General features: G+C 38.9%; 1 protein-coding gene across 2 annotated transcripts; it reads left to right on the top strand.

Annotated features, from left to right (window-relative positions):
• The first annotated feature begins 501 nt into the window (after window positions 1-501).
• si:dkeyp-118h9.7 (sacsin) lies at window positions 502-27,178 on the top strand. Of its 2 annotated transcripts, XM_047369574.1 has the most exons (7): window positions 1,294-1,339; window positions 6,707-6,794; window positions 12,918-13,029; window positions 13,367-13,513; window positions 13,634-15,050; window positions 15,753-15,841; window positions 15,965-27,178. In XM_047369574.1, exons 1-7 carry the CDS (start codon window positions 1,311-1,313, stop codon window positions 26,881-26,883), a joined length of 12,801 nt encoding a protein of 4,266 aa, XP_047225530.1. In that variant the 5' UTR covers window positions 1,294-1,310; the 3' UTR covers window positions 26,884-27,178. The 2 variants fall into 2 exon arrangements, with proteins under 2 accessions (XP_047225531.1, XP_047225530.1); XM_047369575.1 differs by lacking the exons at window positions 15,753-15,841; window positions 15,965-27,178 and adding an exon at window positions 502-575 and having other exon boundaries at window positions 13,634-15,723.
• The last annotated feature ends 787 nt before the right edge of the window (window positions 27,179-27,965 follow it).

The following is a 27,965-nucleotide window of genomic DNA, read 5'->3' as shown; positions in this document are numbered from 1 at the left end:
CCCTAAAAACTGCCTTTGGGTGGTATCCTGGCCGCATTATACAGCGTTCTCACTTATAAAACGTCGTTTTTTTCGTGACCTTTTAACCAGACGCGTGTTAAAAGTGGCATTTTGTAGGAATGTTTTACAAAATGAAATAAAACCATAAAGATGTCTGACCAGAATGATTTTGACAACATAACCATAATACAATCATGGTTCTGCTATAAACAGTCTATAAAAAAAACAAAAAAACCCAATGATATCTGTCTTAATAAAAATAATTTGTGTATGACGTAAATGCAACCTTGTAAGATCTGATCTGCCTGGCGTATGCACCTTCTAGACGTTTCTTAAATAACGTAACTCTCATTTGTCAGTAAGTTTCGTTTTATTGCCAAACAAGTGGAAGCACAGTTTTTGATTCAATGTCCCTAGTTTCCATTCTGACGAGGGTTCTCTTGATTTCATGAAAACCGAAAGCTACAGAACCGAGGCGGGTAATTAGGGTGGAAGCAAGTCTTTATAAACGACAGACTGAAGCGACATCATTCTCAAAGTTTCAGAGGATGACCTCCTACACTGATATGACTCAGGTACTGTGATATTTATGACTTATTCGCATCCATTCAAGTTTTATGCTCGCTATGCGACGGAACTTACAGACAGAAAAACTTGATTTTTGTTTCTTTCTGCTTTTCCTAGATTTTAGTAGATTTTCATTATCCACGATGTATTTCATAACACCCTTAAGCGTTTAGTTTTTCGTGCTTTGGAGGCAGAAAAAAATGTGACTCGGTTGTGGAGGTATCTGTTGGAGCTGCATCACTTTAGAGTTACAGGAAATGATTGTTCTCTGGTTGCAGATTGTTATCCTGTATCAGAAGCCTGCTGTAAGAAGCTTCAACAGTGATTTCTAAAGCCGTTAAAACATTTGACCATAGTGCTTGTGTTGGCTGTTTATAAGCCAACAGCCTCATGAATAAATCAACTAAAAGGAATAAATACAAACAAGAAATCCTGATTTGTTTATGCTCCCATAATTATGATTATGGTTTTAATTTTATTTTTAAAGACACTCATATTACAAATGAATTTTTATAAGAATTCTCTTTAGTTTTCAATAAAGCATTGTGTATGCTAACTTTTTCCATAGCTTTAGTGATTTATGAACCTGTATGCTTTCATTGCCTATTCAAGGTTTGCATGTGTTAACTCGTTTATTGTCAACAATTATCCTGATATTCTTTTGAATTTGAAATCAGTACAAGAGGTTATTTATCTCATTATCTTGTGTTACCATCTCTTTTACAGCAGCAAACTCAAGAAGGATGAGCTGCATGACCAGAAATAAAAACCGGTATGCTGCCCCACCTCTTTCCCTCTCAAGTGAAACAACAGCGAGACAATGATCTCTACTTGGGCTTTTTTCTCTGAACCACTTGCATCATAAAGGCAGGCCTTTCACCATGACACTGTCAGCTTTCTGTTGAGTCTATCTGTTTTTAAACTATTTAAAATATTTGGATAATAAGTCTTTGCATTATTATTAGTCATATTAACAGGTGTGATTATAATTAGACTATTTAATATGTTTTATCATGTGACTACAGCATCTACATTTATTCTTTGACCAGCATTTTTCTCTTACCAGAGATAGATGTTACAGTGCTGGTCAGAAGTTTACATACACTCACAATAGGGAAGGAATGTTATAAAAACTTAAGTAACTTTTAAAATCACTGAAGTCTAAGTAGAGTAGCCGGGTCACTGGTATAAAACAGTTTAGGTCCAAACCTTTTAAATACTAATAATGTTTGGCTTTCACTAGTATGAAATAGTTGTAATACAATCCTTCCAAGAAATCTAAAAATCTATGGTCATTGGTGTAAAAACAGCTTTAGTCCAAATTTTCAAGTACTAATAATATTTGGCTTTCACTGGTAATCCTTCTGAGAAATCGGAAAATCTATGAAAAGTAATACCTTCTGCAGTACACCAGTAACACTGGCTTAGAGGGGTGCTGACAAAAAGTAGTATGAAAAGTAGTACCTTCTGCAGCATACCAGTAACACTGGCATCAAGACAGCCCCACAGCATGATGCTCCCACCACCGTGCTTGACAGATGGTTCAATATTCTTCAGTTTAAAAGCCTCACATTTACTCCTCCAAACATACTTTGTGTCACTGAGACCAAAGAACTCAATCTTTGTCTCGTCTGACCATATTGCTTTTCTCTGGAAGGCATTGGCTTGTCAATGTAGCCAACTGCAAATTTCAGCCAAGCCTGAGGGCGCAGGATTTGGAGCACTTCTTTTTTGTCAGCACCCCTCTAAGCTTATGATGTAAAACTTGCTTTACTGCTTTCCAGCTGGCTTTACTGTGATGTTCGATCATCTTCCACTTTATGATAAACTCAAGTCTTGGTTGTTGATTATTCAAACCAGTTTGCTTTTATCTGAGGGATACAGTTTGTGTCACCCTCTGACTGCTAATGGACCTTAAACCAAATGTTAGAAGGTGCTGTACATGAGGAAAAACATTACAATGATACAGAAAATCAAAGACAGAAAAACAAATCCAATGACTTTAGTAATCCTTGGGAGTTTACTGGTAAGAGCTGGTTCTAATCCAATCTTTCTAAAAGAGGTAATTAGCTCATTAAGTCCTCTGTGGTAAGGAATTCATCCTCTGCTAGAAGAAAAATGATAATATTAATCCTTGAGGTCGCTGGTATGAGGCAGCAGTGGTCCCATCATTCAAAAATCAATATAAGATAAACATCCATGATGAGTGTATGTAAACCTCTGACAGGCACTGTTTAGTAAGAAGTCCCAAAATGCATTAAGGCGATGTACAAGGGGTATCATTAAAAAACATCACTTAAATATAAATTTTATTTATTTTACAATTATTTCAATGATCAATGGAAAAAGCCTTTATTTACATTACAGCAATCAAACCCTTCTTACAAATTAAGTGCTTTTTGCATGAGTTCCCCTCTTTCTCGTGTCCTGTTACCTTTTAAAATCCAAAAGTCCTGCCAATTAGGTCTTATTTATTTCCTTAATAGTTATCCTGTGTCTCAAATTAGTTTTTAAAAGATAAAACCAATTGTGTTAAATAAGCAGAACAAAAATAACTCAATAAAACTCATAATACCTAAATATCCATTTTTATTTTTTATTTTTGCAAAAGCAGTGGTTGGTGTGAGTTTAACCAATGCAAAACATGACAGTTTCTTTGTATTAACATTAAAAGCTGATCAAGACATTAGGCTTAGCCAGCAACAACATCTGAAGAAAGTTGCCACATATATAAATATATACAGTATGCCGACTAATATTGTGGGATTTAGCATAAGCAAGATTAGTTAAATGCACTTAAGTAAGAGCAGGTAAGTGTTGATGTCTAAATATTTGTCCCCTAATCATGTATTTATGCATTTCTATTATTTGAAAAGTTTGCCATGTGAAAAGTTATGCTATCACAAAACACATCTTTTCAAACATTCAAGCACCAAGACTGGAGGGCTTTATAAATAATGGTCAATAACCAGAATAATAAAACATTTTCATTTGCTGAAGAATGCAGAGGCTGATTAGTTTCAAAAGTGATACTTTCAAATTCCAAAGTTGACTATAGCTTCCTTAAGCCCACTGTCACATGCATACTTGTGTTAAAAACTATTACGTTTTAAAACTGTTATTCAAATGAACTAATACAGGTCCTTCTCAAAATATTAGCATATTGTGATAAAGTTCATTATTTTCCATAATGTAATGATGAAAATTTAACATTCATATATTTTAGATTCATTGCACACTAACTGAAATATTTCAGGTCTTTTATTGTCTTAATACGGATGATTTTGGCATACAGCTCATGAAAACCCAAAATTCCTATCTCACAAAATTAGCATATTTCATCCGACCAATAAAAGAAAAGTGTTTTTAATACAAAAAACGTCAACCTTCAAATAATCATGTACAGTTATGCACTCAATACTTGGTCGGGAATCCTTTTGCAGAAATGACTGCTTCAATGCGGCGTGGCATGGAGGCAATCAGCCTGTGGCACTGCTGAGGTCTTATGGAGGCCCAGGATGCTTCGATAGCGGCCTTTAGCTCATCCAGAGTGTTGGGTCTTGAGTCTCTCAACGTTCTCTTCACAATATCCCACAGATTCTCTATGGGGTTCAGGTCAGGAGAGTTGGCAGGCCAATTGAGCACAGTGATACCATGGTCAGTAAACCATTTACCAGTGGTTTTGACACTGTGAGCAGGTGCCAGGTCGTGCTGAAAAATGAAATCTTCATCTCCATAAAGCTTTTCAGCAGATGGAAGCATGAAGTGCTCCAAAATCTCCTGATAGCTAGCTGCATTGACCCTGCCCTTGATAAAACACAGTGGACCAACACCAGCAGCTGACACGGCACCCCAGACCATCACTGACTGTGGGTACTTGACACTGGACTTCTGGCATTTTGGCATTTCCTTCTCCCCAGTCTTCCTCCAGACTCTGGCACCTTGATTTCCGAATGACATGCAGAATTTGCTTTCATCCGAAAAAAGTACTTTGGACCACTGAGCAACAGTCCAGTGCTGCTTCTCAGTAGCCCAGGTCAGGCACTTCTGCTGCTGTTTCTGGTTCAAAAGTGGCTTGACCTGGGGAATGCGGCACCTGTAGCCCATTTCCTGCACACGCCTGTGCACGGTGGCTCTGGATGTTTCTACTCCAGACTCAGTCCACTGCTTCCGCAAGTCCCCCAAGGTCTGGAATCGGCCCTTCTCCACAATCTTTCTCAGGGTCCGGTCACCTCTTCTCGTTGTGCAGCGTTTTCTGCCACACCTTTTCCTTCCCACAGACTTCCCACTGAGGTGCCTTGATACAGCACTCTGGGAACAGCCTATTTGTTCAGAAATTTCTTTCTGTGTCTTACCCTCTTGCTTGAGGGTGTCAATAGTGGCCTTCTGGACAGCAGTCAGGTCGGCAGTCTTACCCATGATTGGGGTTTTGAGTGATGAACCAGGCTGGGAGTTTTAAAGGCCTCAGGAATCTTTTGCAGGTGTTTAGAGTTAACTCGTTGATTCAGATGATTAGGTTCATAGCTCGTTTAGAGACCCTTTTAATGATATGCTAATTTTGTGAGATAGGAATTTTGGGTTTTCATGAGCTGTATGCCAAAATCATCCGTATTAAGACAATAAAAGACCTGAAATATTTCAGTTAGTGTGCAATGAATCTAAAATATATGAATGTTACATTTTCATCGTGACATTATGGAAAATAATTAACTTTATCACAATATGCTAATATTTTGAGAAGGACCTGTATGTGAGTGTATGAGAGTCTTAATGACTGCAAGGTTATAGGTCATGCTGAAAAACATCATTTATGATTACAGAACTTGGCAATATTTGTCCTTTTTACTTCCTCTTACAAAAAACTATTCTTTGTTTTTGAGAAAAAAGACAGGACAACATATTTTGTTTTACATGTGGTTAATGGGAAGTCAACATCTTTGGGGAAGTACAGGTTGGAAGTGTACATCTGATGAACAGCTGAAGGGAGGTTTCTCCGAAGTAATGTAGAACTTCTATCTCTAAGGTTAAATTTGATTTAAAAGCAAGTATTATTAATTCGACTTATTAAGCAAATAATTTGGCTAACATTTATATAACAATTTAGGAAAGCATTGAAAGTTGATCCTTAAATATGGTTTAAAATGAAGTAAATACATAAAACCAGATGTTGACCTCACAGTAAACGTTTTGAATCAAAAGGGACACACAAACTTCAGTGACTTGACAGGAGTGTATGCTCCACAAAACCTTCATAATATTCTCATGTTTTGACCCACATAGAACGTTTTTCAGTATGCCAACAAATAACGAGAGACTAAGCAGAGTGACAGCAGCTTTAAAATGAATTGTGAACTAAAGTGGGAAAGACATTTTTTAGACTATTTACAATCACAGTGTAAAAACAAAATAGATATTTGGTCCCTCTTTATACCATTATTGCAACATCTGACAATTTGAAATAAACCGTTTTTCTGTTAAGCCTTTTTTTTTTTCAAATGTTCAGCTAGTACCCCAACTAGACAGAGGCTGGACTGAAATTATTACCATATTAACCATCAATGAAAATATAATTGTATGATGGTATTCTAACAAAGGTTGAACTCAGACACTCAGACATACAAACACAAGTTGATGTTAGTTGCCTAATTAGTTGGACTATCTGCTGCGGTAAGGACTCAGCAGTATGCAGATTAACAGAGATGCTACTTGACGTTTTTACCAAAAGGTAGCCTTATTAAGAGTAATATAGGGTACTACTTTAATTTCTATACCAAGATTGTCTGTGTTTTTCATGATGGAAATATTTCCAAACAGCTCAATTTGTCATTGTTGTGCAGCAACATGTTTAGGAGAAACAACATTGTGTTTCTCCTTGCTTCATAAGTACAAAATGGCAACCACTTTTGGCACTTTCTTTGGCATTACATTAAAATCAATTTAAACCCAAGGAAAGGAGTGACAGTAACTCTCTGTGGTTTTGAAAACATTTTTTAATAGTTTGATATAACTTGGTACAGATTATAATTAGGTCTAACTGCAATAAAAAATCCATGAGCTAAAAGAGTAAAGGCAGATGAAACATATCTTATACCATTGATTTGAATGTTAATGTTTAGTTTCCTACTCTTATTTTCTTTAGGAGGTCCTTTGGGGCTTCAGCACCACCCTTCATTGACTACTTAAAAGATATTCTTCGTCGATATCCTGATGGTGGACAAATTTTGAAGGTGTGTATGGTGTTCACATTATGATTAAAACAATGTCTATTTATTACCAGAACAGGCTGCCAGTGAAGCCAAAAACTTGCCTTTCCATGACGTCTGACACTGAAAGAGCATATTCAGATCTTCCTCAGAGATTTTTAGTACAGGCAGGGGAGTGAGTTGGTGGGAGGCTGCTTTTCACACCTGTAGTAGAAGCTGTTACGGTCCTCTGCCAGATAAGGATTCTGCTCAGGGTGGGGAGATGGACTCCTGTAGGCAAGTTTATTTATATAGCACATTTCAGCTGCAAGACAATTCAAAGTGCTGTACATGAAAAAAAGAGACATAAGAGGAAAAGTACATTACAGTGGCATAAAGGTAATTAAATAATTGATGAAAACAATTAAAGATAATAAAATTAATAATTAAAATGATAAGATGAGAATAAAAAAGATAAAAACTGACAAATTAATGATAAAATTATTGATAAGAAAATAAAAGGAAAGTTAACTAATAATGTTTAGATGGCACAGTCAAAGGCCACTCTAAATAAATAGGATTTTAATTTTGATTTAAAGCAATTTTGGGTTTCAGCGTTTTTACAGTTTTCTGGCAGTTTATTCCATATTAGTGGAGCAGAAGAACTAAAAGCTGCTTCTACATGTTTGGTTTTAGTTCTGGGTATGCAGAGTAGATTTGAGCCAGAAGACCTGAGAGGTCTGGGTGGTTGATACACTGACAACAAGTCTGTAATGTATTTGGTGCTAAGCCATTAAAAGAGTAAATCTGGTTAAAGGTTTCAGTGGGACCGTCCTTAAAGATGCGTTTTCTTATAACGTCGCTTCGGCTAACAGAGTCATTGGAGATGATGCTTTCAAAAATAACAGAAAAGTGGTCAAATAGGGCAACATCAGTTACAGATACCTTGGAAATGGTTAGACCCTTAGTGATGATTAAGTCCAAAATATGTCCCTGTTTGAGCGTTTGCTGTTTAACATGTCGAGTCAAACCAAACTTTCTAAGAGTGTCACATAGATCTATTGTACTTCTCTCTTTAGGATTGTCAATGTGAATGTTGAAGTCTCCCACAACAATTAAACAGTCATAATCAACACATATCACAGCTAAAAGCTTAAAATCATTGAAAAATGTTGTTTTGGACTCAGGAGGCCTGTAAATATTCAAGAACATGGTTCGGACCGGGCTTTTTACCTGGAGAGCCAAATATTCAAATGAGTCCAATTTGCCCAGAAATACTTTTTTACACTCTAATAAATCTTTAAACAAAGTGGCCACCCCTCCACCTTTTCTTTGCTGTCTGCTCTCACAAAGATGTAGTTCGGAGGCGTCGCCTCTATCAGAATGGGAGCTTCATTAAATTCATGTAACCATGTTTCTGTTAAAAACATAACATCAAGATCGTGGTCAGTAATGAAGTCATTGATTAAAAAAGATTTTCCTGACACAGATCTAATGTTCAGTAAAGCCAGTTTATATGACGTAGTGTCTGATATTAACTTTGTGTCTGGTTGTACCTGACAGTTTATGGCTTTTTTTGGTTGTTTATTACTGTCTCTTATCCTTTTAGTTTTGTTCTTTCTGCCATGTATAAGCGCAGAGATTTTACAACTCTCTTCCATCAGGGGCCTAGGTATTTCAGGGAAATTATCATTTATAATAGAGTTACCTCTGGGGCCCAGACTGAATCACAGAGAAGTGATTTGAAGGAGATAGATTAGGAGGTGGTGGGGCTTGTTCAAACAGAAACCGTCTTGCTTGAAAAAGTGTCATTTTTCTCAAAAAACATTAAAAGTTGTCGATGAAGTCTCATCAGAAGTCTCGAAAGAATCTCATCTCCACAGAAGATCGGTGCAAAGGGTCCGCTGAGAAACACCTTGATATTGAGACCTCCAACTTTATTCAGCAGACAAGTGAAATCCTCCTTCAATATTTCTGATTTTTTTCTTAGCTATGTCATCTATGGCTCCAAAGTGTATGACAAGGTTTTCAAGGGTCAGGCGCTCTTCTGTGATTGCCAGAATATATTCTGAGATATCGGACACCACATTACTGGTATCAATCATAACTTCTGTGTTTTTCTTGTTGCAGAAGTTTCACCGGTCCTTGGCCCGGTGGGGCGCTCTTTCTCTGGCAGTTTAGGAGAAGACTGTTTAGAATGAAGGTTGTTGTTATACCTTTGATTGTTCTTAGAAGATGGATAATTTTCCTGGTTTTCATTCTGTGGGCAAATCAGTTTTGGAGGGGAATCCCATTATTTCCAGCTGTCTCACTCCTAATAGTTGTTGTGACAGCAGGTCGCTGTCGAAGTCTCTTTTTCCCAGGAGAAACTTGGTAATTTCTCTGTAATTCTGGCCATTCTGATTAATTTAATTGAAGAGATCTTCCAGTGAGTCGTCTTCCTTGATTTTCTGGCTTTGTGCCTAAAACATGCCGGGGGGGGGGTCTGCCGGTGGGTGTATTCTCTGCGTTCTGTTTGCTGGCTGAGTAGTTGGGCTGGCTTTCACTGTTTGGGATCACAGACAGAGTTAAATTATCGTTTGTTAGGTATTATTTAGTCAACTCAGAGGTAAGAACGATAGAGTCAGTTTTACTTGTGACAAGGGTAGCTCACTTTGCAGTGCAACTACAAAGTTTTTGACACCCTATCTCTTTATTTATATGCACAGTTCAACAGACAGTTCAGACAGGGTGTATGTGTGTGTGTGTGTGTGTGTGTGTGTGTGTGTGGCTGGTAGGAGGCTGGTTCGCTTGGGAAATAGATAACAGGGATTTCACACACAGGAGGCAGGACTGCATTCAGAGACAAGCTGCATACCAAAGAGCAGACGGCAGGTGCATTACAGCACAAAGTTTTTACATGAGTGATAACAAGTCCTCGCACCCATCCAACAGTCCCTCCTTTTATCACAAGTAAAAACATTTAATATAAAAACGAGTTAGAAAAATACTTTGTATGAGCGAAAACCCACGGACGGTAAACAGATTATATTTTGTGGGAAATACTCATACGGCCCCGCCGCCCACGGCGACCATTAAAAGTTAAATGTTGATTAATACTTGAAATCATAAAAATAAAAGAATTAAAAAATCTGCCCTGTTTATGTCTTCATTGTACTTTTTCTCATTTCACTTAAGCAACAACTTCTTTCGATTTTCTGCTGTAAGGTCATTTTATGAAATACAATGTATGAGTACACTCAGGCTTTTGATGTGATTTATTTACATGTCATCATAATCGTCCCCTTCATTTTCGTGCATTTCTACCTAGTTCAGTGTTGCATATGTCACCGTGAACGATACCAGAAATTCTGTAGGAATGGATGTGCGTCATGTTCTTCCGTCAGTGGTCTGAGATGCATTCTATCAGATGTCCATCTCTTCTGGTGCGGTATCACCTCCTGTGGATCCTGCTTTAGACAGAGAAAGAGTCCTGCTACCAGAATTAAGCTCAGGCTTATCAGTCCTGTCCTCATGTTACAGAGAGCCATTTTATAATTGGGCGCAGATCAGCTGTTTTCTTCACCGGTTTGAGACGCTGGGCCCTATGGGTCCTCCAACTCCTTTGAACCCGGACTTCCTTCTGCTACCCCGTCGGTTGATCTGGCTCCTGTAACGGCAAAACTGGCTTACAGTGGCTTTTATGAATCCAGGAAGGCCTCTCTGCTATTTTCAGAGCTGTGGGCGTTGTCAGGAGTATTTGAAACGGCCCTTTCCACCGAGGAGTGCTCCAATCCTTCCAGTGGAGTGTCTTAATCAGGACCAGGTCTCCAGGCCTCAGGTCGTTCTGTGGGATAGGAGCAGAGATTATCGGCAGACCACTGGACATTTGTTTTTCTTTTGTCTGCAACATTTTATTCATCTACTCAGCTAATGAAGTTTCCTGTTGTGCTTTCTCTATTTCATTCATGTCAGAGGGCAGAGAAAACGGTCTGCCATGTACTATTTCTTTGAGAATACAAATTTACATCAGCGACTTGGTGTCACGTGATCTCAGGCTCAGAATATAGTGGGTGGAGTTATTCAATGATGTACAGTAGGTGGCAAATGGAGTAAGACCAGTTTGATTTGGAGTTATTCTCATCCATAATTTAACCAAGCTTTGTGCTGACATGTTTGGCGGATGGAGACAAGTACACTCGATTATGATTTGCCCTTAAGTGTTGGAGGAGGAAGGAGAGGCAAGCCGGGGCTTGTGTTTGTGTGATTGAGAATTGATTTGAGGGGGCCAGGCATTTTGTTGAGTGGGCATTGCTCCCCCCTTGCCTCATTCACTTGTGGGTCAAACTGAATTTATTTTAAATCGCATCGCTTTCTTTTTATGGGGGAGTGTAGCTTATATTACCGGTACCTACTGATATGTTTGTTCCTTCAAAATGTCATCTTAGCGAGAGTTTCCACGAAGGTTTTATGCGTTCACTTGCCTTTATTTGGTTTGATCCAGTCCTATAGTCTGTGATCTCTCAGCAGGTCCAGTTGGTAAGTGTTTGATACTCATTCTGTTAGTTTGAACTCCAAGTCTTTTCAAAATCTGCAAAGACTGTGAAAGTTGTGTTGTGTGTCCCCAGAGTTAAGTGTGACTTAACGCTGTGACTTAATGCGAAGTGCTGGGAGTTTTATTTTTGGTTAGAAATTGTGTACATTATTTTGAGCTAATCTTTCACATCATGCTTCACAGACCACTGTTGAAGTGTAGACTTTAGCTTTGGTGTCAACATTGTTCTAATTGTTTTTGTTCTACTAAAGTCAAGCTGTTCAGATGCTGCAGTGAACTGAAAAACGTATAATGTCCATTTAATTTCTAACAGACGGTAACAATTAAACAGTTATTGCTGTTGAGTTGTCTTATCCAGTGTAAATTTGTTAATTTAATGGCAAGCCAGGGTTTTCAATGTTAAAAATTGATTCATTTACTTGTCATTTATGACATGTGTTTTTTTTTATTTTACAACACTAGCTTAGGACTTGAAATAAAATACATACTTTCAATAATCCAATGTCGGGCAGGTCTCTTAAGATTAGTGGCAGACCCGGCTTAGTGGGCCGGCTGCGGGTGGGGACCATGGGATATGTCTTGGAGGCAGACTGGGTCCTCTCTTCTCTGAGTGCCCAGCTCCGTATTTATGCTGTACTTCATCACTTTAACAAAAGGACAAAAACAACTTGTGTAGACTATTTTATTGTTTGGTCTTTGTCCAAAAGACTTAATGGTACAAAGCAGTTGTTAATTAGATTTTTCACATGCTTTTTCTTGTGTAAACTAGTCTATTAGGGATGGGTACCAAATTTGGTACTTTTATAGGTACCGACCGAATTCCGTCGCTCCTACCAATTTTCTATTCACATAAAATGAAACGGTACCATGTTTCGGTACCTAAATGCATCATCGTGACACTGAGGAAGTGGAAGAGTGGGCGATTTTTCCATGCCGGACATGAACACAGTATTGGACGCACACAAGCGTAATGACATCAGGGGTACAGTCAACAAAGAGGGCTGATAGAAAGACCTCGAAAGTATGGCTCCACTTTTCAAAATGCAATGCAGATTATGCTCGCTGCAATATTGGTGTCGCAAAGTGCAAGGCCAGCGGCGGGAATACTTCTAATCTGAGGAAGCACCTGGTTAAGCACAGGTCTATGGGTTTACGGCTACAACTCCTGCATTCAGCACCATTAGAGCAAAGTGTACCGGAGTCAAATTCCTTGTTTGTATGTACAAACTTGGCAATAAAGCTGATTCTGATTCTGATTAGCATGCCTTCATCTGTTAGCGACTCATCTTCTGCAACCAGCAACATGGGAGAAGAAATGTTTGAAACAACTGAGACGTTACAATACAAACAGCTGGATGTTGTTTTGATACATTCATAATTATATTTGAGATTATATTATTAAACAAATTAACATTTATTATCATATAAACACACACAAAATTACCAAAAACTGGTACGGTTGAGTACCGATACTGATTCCCAGGTACCGAGCATCAGTACCATATCAGTTCAAATGTGAGAAGTTACCATCCCTATAGTCTATTGATTCCTCATTTTCAATGTACAACTGTATGAAGATTTGTCTTGTTAGACTTGCCTGGATTTTAATAATTCTAGGTTTTATTTTGAAACAGGAACTGATTCAAAATGCTGATGATGCGCAGGCAACAGAGTTGATTTTCATCCATGATGAGAGGAGCTATGGTACTGAGAGTCTTTGGAGTTCCAATCTTGGACAATACCAAGGTATATATGCTCATTTGAAAATAATTATTTGTGATAAGTTGAGAAAACCATTAAACAACCTTTAAAGACTTTAAACAGAGATTACTGTTTTAGAATATCAGTTCCCTTCCTTTTCTATTACAACAGGCATAAATCGATGCCAACCAGACTTCTGCTCAGTTTTACTGAAAACGTCAACACCTATCCAGGAGTCTTTGTCGATTCAGGAGGCCCGCAGTTAAACAGCTTCCAGAATTGAGCACTCCAGGTTGCTCCATATTTGACAAAAACCCCTGGATAGGTGCAGAAACATTTTTTTATTCATAAATGTTTTGATTAATTGATTTTCTCTGCATAGGTCCTGCTCTTTATGCCTACAACAATGCAGTATTTACTGATGAAGACTGGGAAAGAATTCAAAAGGCAGGAAGAAGTGGTAAGATCAACGACCCGAACAAAATCGGGAGATTTGGCATTGGCTTCAACTCTGTTTATCACATCACAGGTGAATATCTTAGGTTGCACACTTACATTATGTACAGTTATTAATATGAATTTAGAAGGCGTTTTAGGAGAACCTAGACAGAATAATTAATTGGAAAACATGTTTTCATTTTACCCACAGATGTACCAAGTATATTCAGCTCAGGGCACCTTGGCCTAATGGACCCACAAGAAAAATTATTTGGAGAAAGAAATGGAGGGTTTCTTTGGTCATTGGATGATGAAGAACATCAAGAATCTTTAATGACGATGAATGACCAGTTTCAACCCTACAGAGACCTAGTTTCACTTGTAGGCAAACAAGAATGGTGTAAAATCATAGAGAATCAGTACTTCTCTGGGACACTTTTCAGGTTCCCGTTACGCAACAAGGCATCAGAGATTTCAGACAATCTGTATGATTCAGATAAAATGGCTGAGCTTTTTGATAGCTTCATTGCAGATGCAGATTTAAACCTCCTCTTTTTGAAAAATGTGAGCTCTGTGTCCTTGATTCATATTAGTGAGGATGGCACTGTTACCACCAGGCTTGAAGTGAAATCCTCAGAACAAACAAAACGTCTTCTAAAGCAAGAAGATGACATTGAAGGTTTGACAAGATTCAAAGGCATCACCCTAAATTCAAAAGAGCAGAAAGAAACAAAATGGCTTGTAACAACATACACTATGAAAGAGAGCAAAATGCCAAACCTTGATCTTCTTGCCAAAAAGTTGAGTTTTTTACCCAGAGTTGACTTGGCATTCCCCCTTGATGAGCAGAGAGACTGTTTTCAGGGCCGACTGAGCTGTTTTCTCCCTCTACCAAACAACGAATCCAACAAGACCGGTCTCCCAGTTCATGTCAATGCCTGCTTTGGTCTTACAGACAACAGAAGACACATCAAGTGGCAAGAAGAAGATCAGAAACATGACGAACATGCTTTGTGGAATGAATTGCTAGTGAAGGAGGTTCTTCCCCAAGCATACGTGATGCTCATTCAAGATGCCATCCAACTTTGTCAACAATCTGCTTTTCCTGTGTCTTCTGTGTACAACCTGTGGCCTGATGTTACTCAAATGCAGCACAAAGACAAATGGCTCAATATTGCTGTGGAGGTTTTTCATCACTTATTCAATGAGAACATGGCTGTTCTCACTCTTGCCAGAGATGAAACACAGTTTATCCCTCTATCAGAAGCTGTGATACCCTGTAACGGTCCAACAAAATCTGAGACATTATCTGCCATTAAAAGGACTTTGGTTTCCTGTGGAGAAAATCTTGTGAGTTTACCAGCTACTGTAGTTAGGGCCATCGAGTCCTATGCACACACTAACCCAAAACATGTGACCCCCAGCTTCCTCAGAGAGGTTCTCCACAGGTCTGGTGTTCATAACATCAGTAAAGAAGACAAACTCTGTATTTTGGAATACATACTGAGTGATGGACAATACAGAGAACTGGTGGGTCTTCAGCTTCTTCCACTCAGTGATGGATCTTTCAGATCTTTCACAAACAAAGAGGAGGATACTGCCTTGATTGACAACAAGGAATTTCCAAGGTAGATCTATGGTTTGTTTGACATCTCTGTTGCTATATTTATGTTGTTTTTTTTAACTGGTTTGGAATGAAAGGCATGCTGCTTCAATAATTAGAACTATTGTTTCACTCTAGAAATGTGTTTTGGTTGAAACTCAGCTGCATTTCTACTATGTGCAGTTTGTATTTTCACTATATTGCACTTCCACATTTATTTACAATCTAAATGTGTAAAAAACAATAAAATAAATCCATCTTTTATTGCAGTAGTATATATATTTTCACACATTTAGTTTTAAAAAGTCAAACCTTTAATTTGACTGCACTTATTCAGGTGGAAAAAGTCCTATGTTAGAAACAAAAATACCTTTAACATACCTGTGCCACACTTATCAGAATGCCTTCTGTTATATTTTTGTACACCCCTTTTACGCATAGCACAGTCCTCTTCTATTTCATGTTGGAGCATACAGAGAGAGACCTTTGACCATTCCTCTTTGCACCGTTCCTCTAGTATGCTCTCTTCCCTCAGTTCGCATCAGGTTTCTATTGGATTTAGGTCTGGAGATTGTCTCGATCTATATTGTTTTTCACGGTTTATATAATTCTATTTCTGCTGGATTGGAATTTTGTTTGTTAGGTATAAAGTTTTGGTCACTAAAACTGTGTTTAGTTTTTGTTACAAGCATATCAAGCAGATTAAACAAATGTATCTTTTCTGCAGAATACTGCTGCCAAACTGCAAAAACCTCTTCATCCCCCACAATCTCGGTTCAAGCTGCAGAACCCACCTGATAGAACTGGCCAAGCTAGGTATGTTAGGTGGACTTTATTAAACAAATGTTGTATTGGCTTTATATTCCACATAAACAATATTTGTATTCCTTTTTGTCTAATAATTCTTCAAAATGATTTTATTGTTTATCTGTGTTTCAGAGGTATTCAGAGTCATTAACATCGATAAAGACCATGTGGTGCAATATACAAGAAAACATCTGCCACAGGACTGGAAGCAGATGGAGAAAAGACTTGCTACTTGGGACACCAAAAACAGTCACCATCCACCATTAGATTGGCTTCAGGACTTCTGGAAGTTTCTGAACTCTCATTTCAGTGAGTTAAGTTGTTTTAGGGACATACCTCTGATACCTGTCAGTCCACTGTCTGACAGTCAGCCTGTTACACTGGCAAAACTACAACAGAAGACAACCCTCATTTTTCAGAAACGAGGACACAGCAGTTTGCCTGACCAAATAACTCAGCTGTTGACCAAAGCTGGTGGCACAGTGGTGAGAGGAAATGCGTGGCTTAAGCATGAAGACCTCGAAACATATGTTCTAAACCCATCTCCAAAGAGTGTCATGAAGGTTTTGATGAATCTAGACTCCCAGCAAATCATCAGAGATGTAAAGTCTGGTTCTCAAACAGCACGAGAAGAACTGAAAGACTATTTTTCCCATCTAAATTCTCTCTCAGGTCAAGAGAATGATTTACTCATAATGCTGCCTCTGTTTCAAACTATGACAGGGTCCTGGGTCGCAGCTCAGTCAAAACAGGCTTTGGTTCTAACGTCTGGTCCGGATGTACCCGCGGGGCTGCCTGTGCCTGATTCAGTTATCCAGTGTGCTACTGAAGCTGATCGCAGACTTTTACAGCTGCTAAAAGTGAATCTCTTGGGCCCAGCTGAAGTAGGCATTATCCTCATTGACAGCATTAAGAAAGGAGCCTGCTGTAGTCAAGAAACTGAGAACATAATGACTTGGATTTTGCAGCATGGTGACATCCTTTTCTCTCAAAACCAGTCTCTAAAATTCAAGTGTAAAAAACTGAGATTCGTTCAACTAAAGGGAGAGCAGAAAAAGGCCTCAGACTTTTATGATCCAAGAATTAAAACCTTTAAAATCATCTTGGAGTCAGACTTTTTCCTGCCACCTGTGTACACAAAAACACAACAGATGCTGAAAACCCTGACAGATATTGGATTGATAAACAAAGAGGCAGATATGACACGTGAGCATTTGTTGCATGCCACCACAATGATTGAAAAACAAAAAGTGAACTCTGAAAGTGAGGCTCTTGAAAGAGCTCAGGTCCTCTTGGAAATGCTGGATTCCTATGATCTACTGTCAAAGTTTTCTGATGCGCAACTTCATCGTCTAAAGATGATTAAATGGGTCCCATGTAATCAACCTGGTACTGAAAAACAAGAGATGTTTGATAAATCTACAAAAAGCTGTTTCTACAGTCCTGAGGAAATAAGACACACCATGTATGAGGACATTGTTGGAGAGGTGATGCCTGTGATGGGGAAGCTCAGTGACAGAGTTAACACCAAGCTTGGCCTCAAACGCCTGCCTCCACCTGAGAAAGTGATTGAAAATTTGTCAGTGCTAAAATCAACCATAGAGGACATGGATGATCCTGATACCAATGTGGATTTTAAAAGGAAGCTACATAGCATTTACAGCCACATGCAGCAAAACATCTCTGGATTTGAAGAGTTGATGAACGTGGAGCCAAACTGGCTATGGGCCCAGGACCAGTTTGTTTCCCCTCGTGACTTGGTTCTTAACTACCCTCAGGATCTGGATCTGAGCTCTTACATTGGGAAGGTGCCAAATGAATTTCTGCCATACAAGAGGCTTCTTCACCAATTTGGTCTCAGGACGTCACTTTCAAATGAAGAAATTGTTGGTATTCTTCATTCTATCCAGGAGAACATCGCATCAAAGCCACAGCCTTTCGCAAGTCCAGCTGAGGTAAAAGTGTCCATAGAAATTCTCAACTGGTTGTGGAAAACAAAGCAAACAGTTCAGGGTGACATCCCAGTGCCTGTTGTTACAGAAGATGAACAGTTCACCCTTAAACCAAAATCAGAAGCACTCCTCTGCGATGTAAACAAAAATAAACTGAAAGACTTTCAGTTCAGCGAGAACAAAATGTATCTTCTACATGAAGAAATCCCAATAGCAACAGCTGAATGGTTAAAAATAAGGTTTCTTAGTAACTACATCCTTGCTCCAGAGTTAATTGGCATTGAACAGTGTGGACAATCTGAGCCGATAACTACGAGGATTAAAAACATCCTTAAGGAGTATGATGAAGATGGTGACATCTTCAAAGAACTCATTCAGAATGCAGAGGATGCTGGAGCTGATGCCTGTAAATTCATGGTGGATTTCAGAGAACACAAAGATCCTCCTGAAAGTCTAATTGATCCTGACATGGCGCTTTGTCAGGGACCATGTCTTTGGGCCTTTAATAATAAACAGTTCACAGATGACGATTGGACAAATATAGTCAGAGTTGGCTCAGCCTCAAAGGAAAACAAGATGGAAAAGATTGGAAAGTTTGGACTTGGATTCAATACTGTTTATCATGTGACAGATATTCCCTCCATCCTGAGCGGTAACAAACTTCTCATACTTGATCCGAACGTGACTCACCTGAGAAAGCACATCCAGCAGAAGACAAATCCTGGAATCAAACTCGATCTCTCTCAAGAGAGACTTTTCCATTGCTTTCCGGGTCTATTTGGACCATATGAAGGTATTTTTGACTGTAACTTCACCCAGAAATATCCTCCAGAACCTTATGATGGCACTCTAATCAAACTACCTTTTCGTAGTGAAGGAGAGGCTCTGAAGTCAGATATAAGCAAAAAAGTGTACCAAAAACAGGATATACTTTCCTTACAGCAGAATTTCACTAAGAACTCACAAACTCATCTGCTTTTTCTCAGGAATGTCAACATGTTGTCTCTAAAAACTATCTCAAACAATGTATCAACATCACTGAGAGATGAAGAAACAACATTTCTTTTAAACATCTCTAAAACTGTTGATAATACGATGAGGATTCCACATAAAATTTTTCTCACAAAGCAGCACCAAGCAGAAAAATCACTGATGAAAGTTAATAGTAAATGCACAAAGATAATTGACAGCTCCACAATCAAAACTGTCCAGATTACAAGCAAGCATTCTGGTAAAACTGACCAACAGTCTTGGCTCATTTACAACTGCTTTGGCACAGGTCAGTCTTTGGAAATGGTTCTTCAGGCAAAGGGAAAAGCTGTGTTCTCTTTGCCTATTGGCGGGGTGGCTGTGCCTTTGCAAAAAGATGCAGAAACTGGAAAATTCTCTCCACCACAAGCAGAGTTTGTCGGACAGGCATTTTGCTTCCTTCCTCTTCCCATTAAAACTGGTCTTCCTGTAAATATAAATGGTACTTTTGCTGTGATGAGCAACAGAAAAGGTCTGTGGGAAAGTGGAGTTAAACATGAGTGGAACAAGGCTCTTCTAGAGGATCCTTTGGTGACTGCATATGTTACTGCACTTTTGGCCCTAAAGAAAATGTCTGAAAACAAGCAACTTGAGGCTTACTGTTATCATACCTTTTGGCCTGAGAGAGCAAAAGTGAGTGATGCTTTTAAGCCCTTAGTGGATGAGTTTTACTCTTACCTTGCTCAGTCCTCCAGTGGCCCAGACCTTTTTTTTGATGGAGAACAATGGTGCTCAATGAACAATGCTATCTTTCTACATGAGAACATTGCAGAAAATAAAGAAATAAGTAAACTCACAGCTCAAGTGTGTAAAAAATATATAAAAGCACCAAACTGTATTGTTCCTCTTCCACTGTGGTTAAGAAAGAGTTTCGGACAGGCAGGCCTAAAAAAGGATTTACAAAACAAAACATGGACCTGGAAGAAGTTTTATCAAGAAGTGGTGTTCAAAAACCTTGGTACCATGGACCCTATAAGCAGGGACACACTTGTGCTGCATGCTGTTGACCTCAACTCGAAAGAAATTGACCATCTGCTGACGTGTTATCCTTGCATACCCACAACAGATGGACAACTCCAGTACATCAAGAAACTTGTCAATCCCTCTGGGAGAGTGGCCTGTCTTTTTCAGCCAGAGGAAGGACGCTTACTGGGTGGAACCAAACAGGACTTCTGTTCACCCAAAAGGATTCAGCGCTTGTTGGATCTTGGAATGGCAGGTGATCATCTTTCACTGGAGGACATCACACATAAAGCATGCACAATAACTGAGACTTGCAGTGTTGATGAAAAGAAAGCATATGAGAATGTAACGTGCCTTCTTGAACTTATGAAAGAACACTTGGATGACAAAGATTCTCCCCACTGGGAAACTTTGAGACTGACTCCATTTCTCCCAGCATTTCCCCCCCGTGACGTAAAGATGGAAGGAATCACAACGCTTCAAAAACCCACAGCAGTTTTCAGTGACAGATCCCCTCTGCTTGTTAACATGATTCATCCTGTGCTGGATCACACTGGACTAAAAATACACAACTCAGATCCTGTCCTAAAACATTTGGGAGTTCACAACAGTCCAGAGCCAGAGACGGTCCTTCAGCAGCTACAAGAAGCCTGTAAGCATTCACAGTCAACTGACACATCTATGCTTCTGAAAATGACATATGAGTGCTATAAGTTTCTAGATCAGTGGATCAGTGGATGTGGGAATACCACTTTCATTTCACAGCAAGCCAACTCATTCCCCTTCATCCTCATTGGCAACACATTCGTCAATGTCAACTGTGTCGCTGAAAATGAGCAGTTTGAAGTTAAACCTTATCTCCATGTACTTCCACATGCCTTCGCTAGTTTCAGAAATCTTTGGGAGACTGTCGGTGTTGGAAAAAAATTCACCCTCACTCAGTTTGTCTCTGTTCTTCAAGAACTTCACTCCCAACATGAAAACAAAGCACTGCCAGAAAGTGATCTATCGATTTGCCTCACAATTTTAACCAAAGGGATGTTTGAGGCAAAACAAAAACCAACTGAAGACTGTTTCATACCAAATGAGCATGGAGTTTTACAGCCTGCCAAAGAGCTGTTTTACAATGATAGTCCATGGATGCCGGTTGCTGCAGGTATCACATTGTGTCATGAAAATATCCCTCGTTGTATGGCTATCCACTTTGGAATCAAAACAACCAGGCATTATACTCTAGAAAACTCCTCAGTAGACAACTTTTCACCATTTTCATTTCATTTTGAACAGCAGGAACAACTAACTGTTCGTATTAAAAACATAATTTCAGCTTATCCATCAAAGAAGGACATCCTTAAAGAGCTGATCCAAAATGCTGATGATGCTGAAGCAACAGAAATTCATTTCATTTGGGACAAAAGACAACATGGCAAAGAAAAAACTTTTGGGGAAAGATGGAACAATCTGCAGGGTCCAGCCCTCTGTGTGTTCAACAACAAAGTGTTTTCTGATGATGACTTGAAAGGCATTCAGCAGCTGGGAGAAGGAGGAAAACAAAACTTGCAAGGAAAGATAGGTAAATATGGAGTTGGTTTCAACTCTGTTTACCACCTGACTGACTGTCCTTCCATCCTCACAGGAGATGAATTACTTTGCATTTCTGATCCCAATCAGAAATACATTGAAACTCATTCAGACAACTCTCCAGCTGGCATTGGATACAAACTAGCTAGCGGTTTCAAGGAGATGTACACTGATGTCTACAAATCCTTTCTTCCAGACCATTTCACTCTTAAAGAAGGCACCATGTTCAGATTACCTCTGAGGACAAATATGGCAGCAAAGAGCTCAGAAATATCTCAGCATGAAGTCACTAAGGATGACATGGATGAACTGTTCTCCGCCCTGTCTGAAGATCCAGAAGGACTAATTCTGTTCCTGAAAAACATCTGCCAGATAAAAGTTCTTGAAATTGATAACATTTCCAGAAAGCTTAAGACTATCCGAGTTGTTGAACGAACTCTGCAACAAGAAAGCAGGGTAAAAAAGGATGCCTTTGCAAAACAACTAAAACATGCACTGCAGTCTGAGAACCCAATAACCCCATGCAAGACCTTCTATGAAATTTCAATTTCTACCTCAGATAAAAGACAAAGTGAATGGATTATTGCTGAACAGTTTGGGTCATTAAAAAACAATGATGAACTAAAACTAGCGAACAAACTTCCCCAGGGGGCAATTGCTGCACATGTAAACACAAAGTCTCCCGACCCATTCCTGTCCAGTAATAAAAGTTTAGGAGGTGCTGCCTTCTGTTCACTTCCATTGCCTGGAAAAACTGGACTGCCAGTACATGTGAATGGAAACTTTGAGGTAGATTCAACCAGGAAAAACCTTTGGAAAGAAGATGGCCAAAGTGTGAAGTTAAACTGGAATGAGAGTATGAAACAACTAATCATTGCTCCACTTTATGCAGATCTCTTACGCTACATTAGAGATAAAACTAAAGTGAAGAAAGGCTTCTGTCACAGTCTTGGACTCCATTTTAGTGATTCCAACTTGCGCTTTTGGCCAACGAAGTCAACACATGTTGGTCAAGAATGGCATGAAATGATACTGGAAGTATACAGGTCCATTAAGGAAAGGGGTCTTGATGTAATTCCAGTGCTGAAGAGCTTAACAAACAACACTGCAAGACAGAAAATTAAAGAGTACTCTCTTGTCTGGTGTAACCTTGCAGATACAGATCACATTGAATTACCTTACCTAACAGAACCAGAAAATGAAAAGATCAATCTCATTTTGGAAGCTCTTGGAATGAAACTTGTTCCTGCTTTTGCAAACATGCACAACATTTGGAAAGACATGCAGTCAGCTGGGATTGAAGTGAAAGAAGTCAGTCCTGCTACTGTGCGTATGTTTTTGCAAGCAAAGCCCATTAATGATCCAAACCTAACAGATGCAGATATACCCTTGGATGTAACTAAAACTCTGATCAGAAATGAAAAGAGATGCTCAGACCTGCTGGAGTTTTGTTTGAAAGATGCCCATATGAAGGAAAATGAAGAGGATGATCCGATTTTGCTTGATGGGCTTCCACTTCTTCTTACAAAAGATAAAGTTCTGAGGAAGTTTAACTCTGAATCTCCAAAACTGATTTCAAGATTTGAGACACTTTTCTTTGGCTATGAAGACAAATTTGCAGATCATTCAGTCAATAGAAAACACAGTGTTCTGGAAACATTTAAGCTTGTCGAGAAGCTGACACTTCCACGCGCAGTCGAATACTTGAAACCAATTCTTCAAAGTCTTCTTCAAAGTTGTGAGGTTGATCCAGACAGTGGCCTGTATGTCCCAAATGATAAACTGCTGAAGTGGCTGGAACAACTTTGGTGGTTCTTAACAAGTGAAATTACATTTGAGACATCCACTGCTGATAAAAAAAGACTGACATTAAGGGATGTGAGAGAACTCCTCAGTGACTGCTGCATCCTACCTGTTGTGCATCCAAGGATAAAGAAACACCTCCTGCAGAAAATGAAAGACATGCCAAGTATAATCCCATTTGTCTTAAAAGAAGACATATCACACATTCTCTCCAAACTTGGTTTTCTGAAACTGGATCGTCACTTCTTTTTAAAAGTTAATCAACAGTTTTGCCAAACTCTACACCATGAACTCATGGATGTGAATGATAAAAGCTCAGTGCTGGACCAAGTCTGTAAAATCAGCCAGTCAGAGTTTGTGGACTTGTCAAGTGATGATATGCAGACGTTTCAGATGTTCCTGCAGTCAGGAGTATCCATGTCTAAAAACCGTCAAGAATATGAGAGGAAGCTTAAATCTTTACCAATATTTGAAACAACAGCTGGTGAACGAGTAAGGATTGATGAACCCAGAGATGTATTTGTCCTCAACAGCAAACATTCAGTGACATTTCCACATTTGTTCACCTTGTGCAACAGCAACAACACTTTCCTAAAACACAATTCAGAAAATCTTTATCTGTCAGAAATGCTGAAGATTAAAATCCTGAATGATCTGGAGTATTTTATGAGCTTCATTCTACCTTTTACACAAACACTCAAGGAGAAAGAGACTCTTGACTGCTTAAAGCTGATATTGTTAATGCATTTTGAGTGTGGCTTTTCCAAGAACAAGGACAACATTATCTCCTCACTGAAGTCTATGAAGCTGATTCGCAGTTCTCAAGGTCGACTGGAGACTGCCTCATACTACTATGATGATAGAGTTACGCTTTATGGGAAAATGGTTCCCCAAGATAAATTTGTGCCAATGACATTTTGGACATACTTGGGGGAGGAAAATGAACATCAAACAGAACAGGCAAAAAACCTGATCAGAGAGCTGGGAATGAAGCATGAGGTGACCAATGATGAAATAATCCACTTTGCACACCAACTGGAGTCCGAAGCAAAAGAAAACAGAAACTTTAAAATTTTGAAACAGAAGTCAGAACTGCTTTTCAGAGAAGCCTTGAGCAATGACAAACCTGGAAGTTTGCTGAGAAGCATTGCTGATATCAAGTTTATCTATCCAGTTAAGATTCAGGAAGATCTCTGCAACTATCATCAACCATTTGCTTCAGAGAATACCACTGTTCAAATCAGAGGATCTTTGATTGATGGAGATCCTAAACATCAGAATTTGGTTTGGTCATCAACCCCAATTATACATCTGCCAGTTCGTATCTTTCAGAAGCTCTCACAAAAGATGAAAGATGCAGGAGTTCATGAACAGCCACCTTCAGAGAATGTGACCAGAAACATAAGAAACATCTGTCAGTCACCATGTGAAACTGAGCAGTTGATCAAAACTCGTGCAGATGTGTTTCGACGTGCGTATGCCTACCTGCAAGCCAATGACTTTGATGAACAATCATTGTGTGGTCTTCCTGTTGTCTTGGTTGAAAAAGACACTGTGCTTTTTAAAGCTGATGGTGTGTGTCTCTCACTCTCTCATGACCTTGACTTTAGACCATATTTATACCAAATTTCTTCACAAGATGCAATGTATGCAGAGTTCTTTCAAAAAGTTGGTGTGAAGAAGGAAGCCACTGCAGAGCAGTACTGCAACGTCCTGGCAGCTGTTTATGCTGATTCGTGTGATAAACAACAGCTAAATGCAAACCAGCTGATCACTGTAAAACAAGCAGTTCATCACTTGTTCTTCTTAATCAAAACTAAAGGAAACCAGGTACTCAGTCATAATGTTCAGACTTTGTATCTTCCTGCAGTCGATGGAAAGTTGCACACATCAAGTTCAGTCTACTACAATGACACAGTGTTTGAGATCAAAAGGTTGGAAGAAGGACTAGAAGATAAGTTCCTGTTGCTTGAGAAACTCAGTGAATGCCATTTGGACAAAGACATCTTTGAACAACATCAACTGGTGAAAAGGTTACCTCAGAAACTTCAGCCTAACATGTTGTCTCAGATCACTGAAGAGAAAGTTGTGGAATCAAATGTGCAGCTTTGTGAGCTCGGGAACAGTTGTGAGTTCAGTGGATGGTTTGATAAACATCTCTCCTCACAACCATTCAAACATGGACTTGTATGTCTTCTCAGAGAACAGACTGAGGGTAAAATAACACAAGAAGAGGCAACAGATGTGTGTGAGAAGACATTTGGCAGCATTCAGATTGTCTGCTGTAGATCCTTGAAAACCATGCTATGGCTGGGTCAAGAGCCCCTACACAAAACTGCCAGAGAAACTGATGTTTTTGTCAAACAAGAACAACAAGGTCTTACATTGTTCTTGAAACACAGTGATGACATGGCCCCTAAAGTAATAAACAAAGTTAACATGATTTTGACAAAGGGGATTAATGCTCTTTTAGACCACAGAATTTTATCAGATCATCTCCCAGTGCTTGGACAACTTCTCATGTGTGATGATCTGCGAGACGTGCAGCAAACTCTGGCTGATAATAACATCCGTGACAGTTTTATCACTGAAAAGACAACTCTCAATCCACCAGATCCTGGGACAGATATTCCAGATGAATGGCACGATTCATTAGACATGTGCTTCCTGAACAACTTTGAAGAGGGGGAATATGTTGGCTACAGCACCAAGAACACGTACATTTATGCAGTGATCGTTGAAGAGCTTCCTGGGCACTCTGGACTATGTTCTCGGAAATACAAAATAGACATTGGAGAGGGTGAACCAATAGAAGTCAGTCATCTTGACTTGCATCAGTTTAAACGAGGACATATGGTAAAACCACAAGGGATGACCTATACTTCCTCTAGGGAGCTGGTTGTGAAGAATGTATCACCTTCATCCCAACCCTCGCCAAGTTCCTTACCAACCTCTCTTGATGAAGCTAAAAGAGAAATTGACAAATGTTTGGCTGAGATTTGGACATTTCCTGAGGAGGAGAGGAAGAAAGCCATTAAGAGACTTTATCTTAGATGGCATCCTGACAAAAATCTTGACTGCCTGCTCCTCGCCACAGAGGCTGTCAAATATTTGCAAAATCGAATTGATGAGCTAAGTAAGGGCAAGGGGATTACGGTAGGCCCATCATATCCCAACAGAACTTCAAATTACAGAAACTTCTACCAGCAATGGGACCAAGAGGCCCAACGTCACAGAAGTGGTCGAGAACGATTCCATAGATTTAGAGGCTTCCATTCTTACAACTTTTGGACCCATAACACAAACATTCCAAGGCCAAACAGAAACGAGGCCGAACGCTGGTATAAACAAGCTCGTTGTGATCTTCATGCAGCTCATAACGACACAAGTGGAGGCAGCACAGAGTGGTGTCTGTTCAAAGTCCATCAGGCAGTGGAAAAGGCTCTCATTGCAGCAGAATATAAACATAATGGTGAGCACACCAGCAGCAGCACGATTTCAGCCACTGCAGCAAAAGTTTCCCACTTCCACCCTCAACTCAGAGACCTGCCTCAGATTGTGGATGATCTGAAGTCACTGGGAGTGGACGCCAAAAAGACTCAATACCCCAACTGCCATCCATATCCCCACATTCCTAATGAACGGTTCAGGTCTGAAAATGGAGTATTAGCAGTGAACAAGGCATCTGAGCTACTCAACAAAGTAGGAGTATATGTAAATTAGATTGATCAGATTTTCTGTATTTTCTTTATTTGTTTTCAGAAGGTGATATTTGCTAGAATTTGATGCTTTCTGTTTTTGTGAATCCTATTTTAATGCTGTTATATTGAAACATAAAGAAACAAAAAAAGATCAAACAGTACAAAAGAGAAATCATTTATAAAAATTGTAATATCAAAGCATGTATTAAATGCAGGAAGTGTGCATGACTACAGAGGTCCAGCATAATCACTGTAGAAACTTTTGTGTTATATATTCGGAGCAGATTTGTAGTGGAAATGCAAATATTGACTCACAACATTTGACTTATTAATTTTTAGAAATACTGGCTAAGGACCATATGCCTTTTCTATGTGTGTGTGTGTGTGTGTGTGGGGGGGGGGGGGGGGGGGGGGTATAACTGATATAACTCTATATCATTTTGATATACAGTTATTGCATTTAAGTTTTAATATTTTATAACAGAACATTCCTAGTGAACTTCTCTCCTATCTGTTTAAGTTGATGTTTGAGAAAACCTTTACTGTATAATTTTATTAGGTGTTTGCATTTTAACATGAACATAATTATTAAAGTTTGTAGACCTTACTTTATATCTAATGATATTTAACTGATGCAAAATGTTCCTCAGTTTAGTTTTATTATAACCTTGTAGGTATGACACTGGTTCATACTGAAGCTTTTTCATCAATTAACAAATTTATAACCTCTTGTTGAGAACAAATATAAGAAAGTATCTGTAAGAAATTAAACACTGTTTTCTTTTTAAATTTGGAAAATATAAAGCCTTTAAACAATGGCCAGTATTCTGTCTATGTACCATGTTGTTTTAGAAATGCAAACGCAATTTAAATACTGTCATTTAACTGGAAAGTTTCTGCCTTGTATTTTAGTTACTGTTAACTGAGTTGTAACAAAAACATTTTGTTAGTGAATACATATTGATATATTTACATATTAATCATGTCTACTAGTGGTCTACCACATCTTTGAATTTTATTATTATTTTTTTCTCTAGTAGATTTTATAGAAGACTAATTCAGAAGGATATTTCTTTTAGACTCCATTCAGTATGTCTTTCATAG

This window comes from Girardinichthys multiradiatus, chromosome 7 (genome assembly GCF_021462225.1).
Source record: "Girardinichthys multiradiatus isolate DD_20200921_A chromosome 7, DD_fGirMul_XY1, whole genome shotgun sequence".
Classification (NCBI taxonomy): domain Eukaryota; kingdom Metazoa; phylum Chordata; class Actinopteri; order Cyprinodontiformes; family Goodeidae; genus Girardinichthys; species Girardinichthys multiradiatus.
This window is presented reverse-complemented; position numbering and strand designations above follow the sequence as displayed.

What these genes read in the sequence shown, in the direction of transcription:
- si:dkeyp-118h9.7 (XM_047369574.1), top strand. Translation starts at nt 1,311, where the DNA reads ATGAGCTGCATGACCAGAAATAAAAACCG. An exon ending in ATGGTGGACAAATTTTGAAG is followed by an intron (nt 6,795 to 12,917) that starts GTGTGTATGGTG and finishes ATTTTGAAACAG; the next exon opens with GAACTGATTCAAAATGCTGA. An exon ending in GATAGAACTGGCCAAGCTAG is followed by an intron (nt 15,842 to 15,964) that starts GTATGTTAGGTG and finishes TCTGTGTTTCAG; the next exon opens with AGGTATTCAGAGTCATTAAC.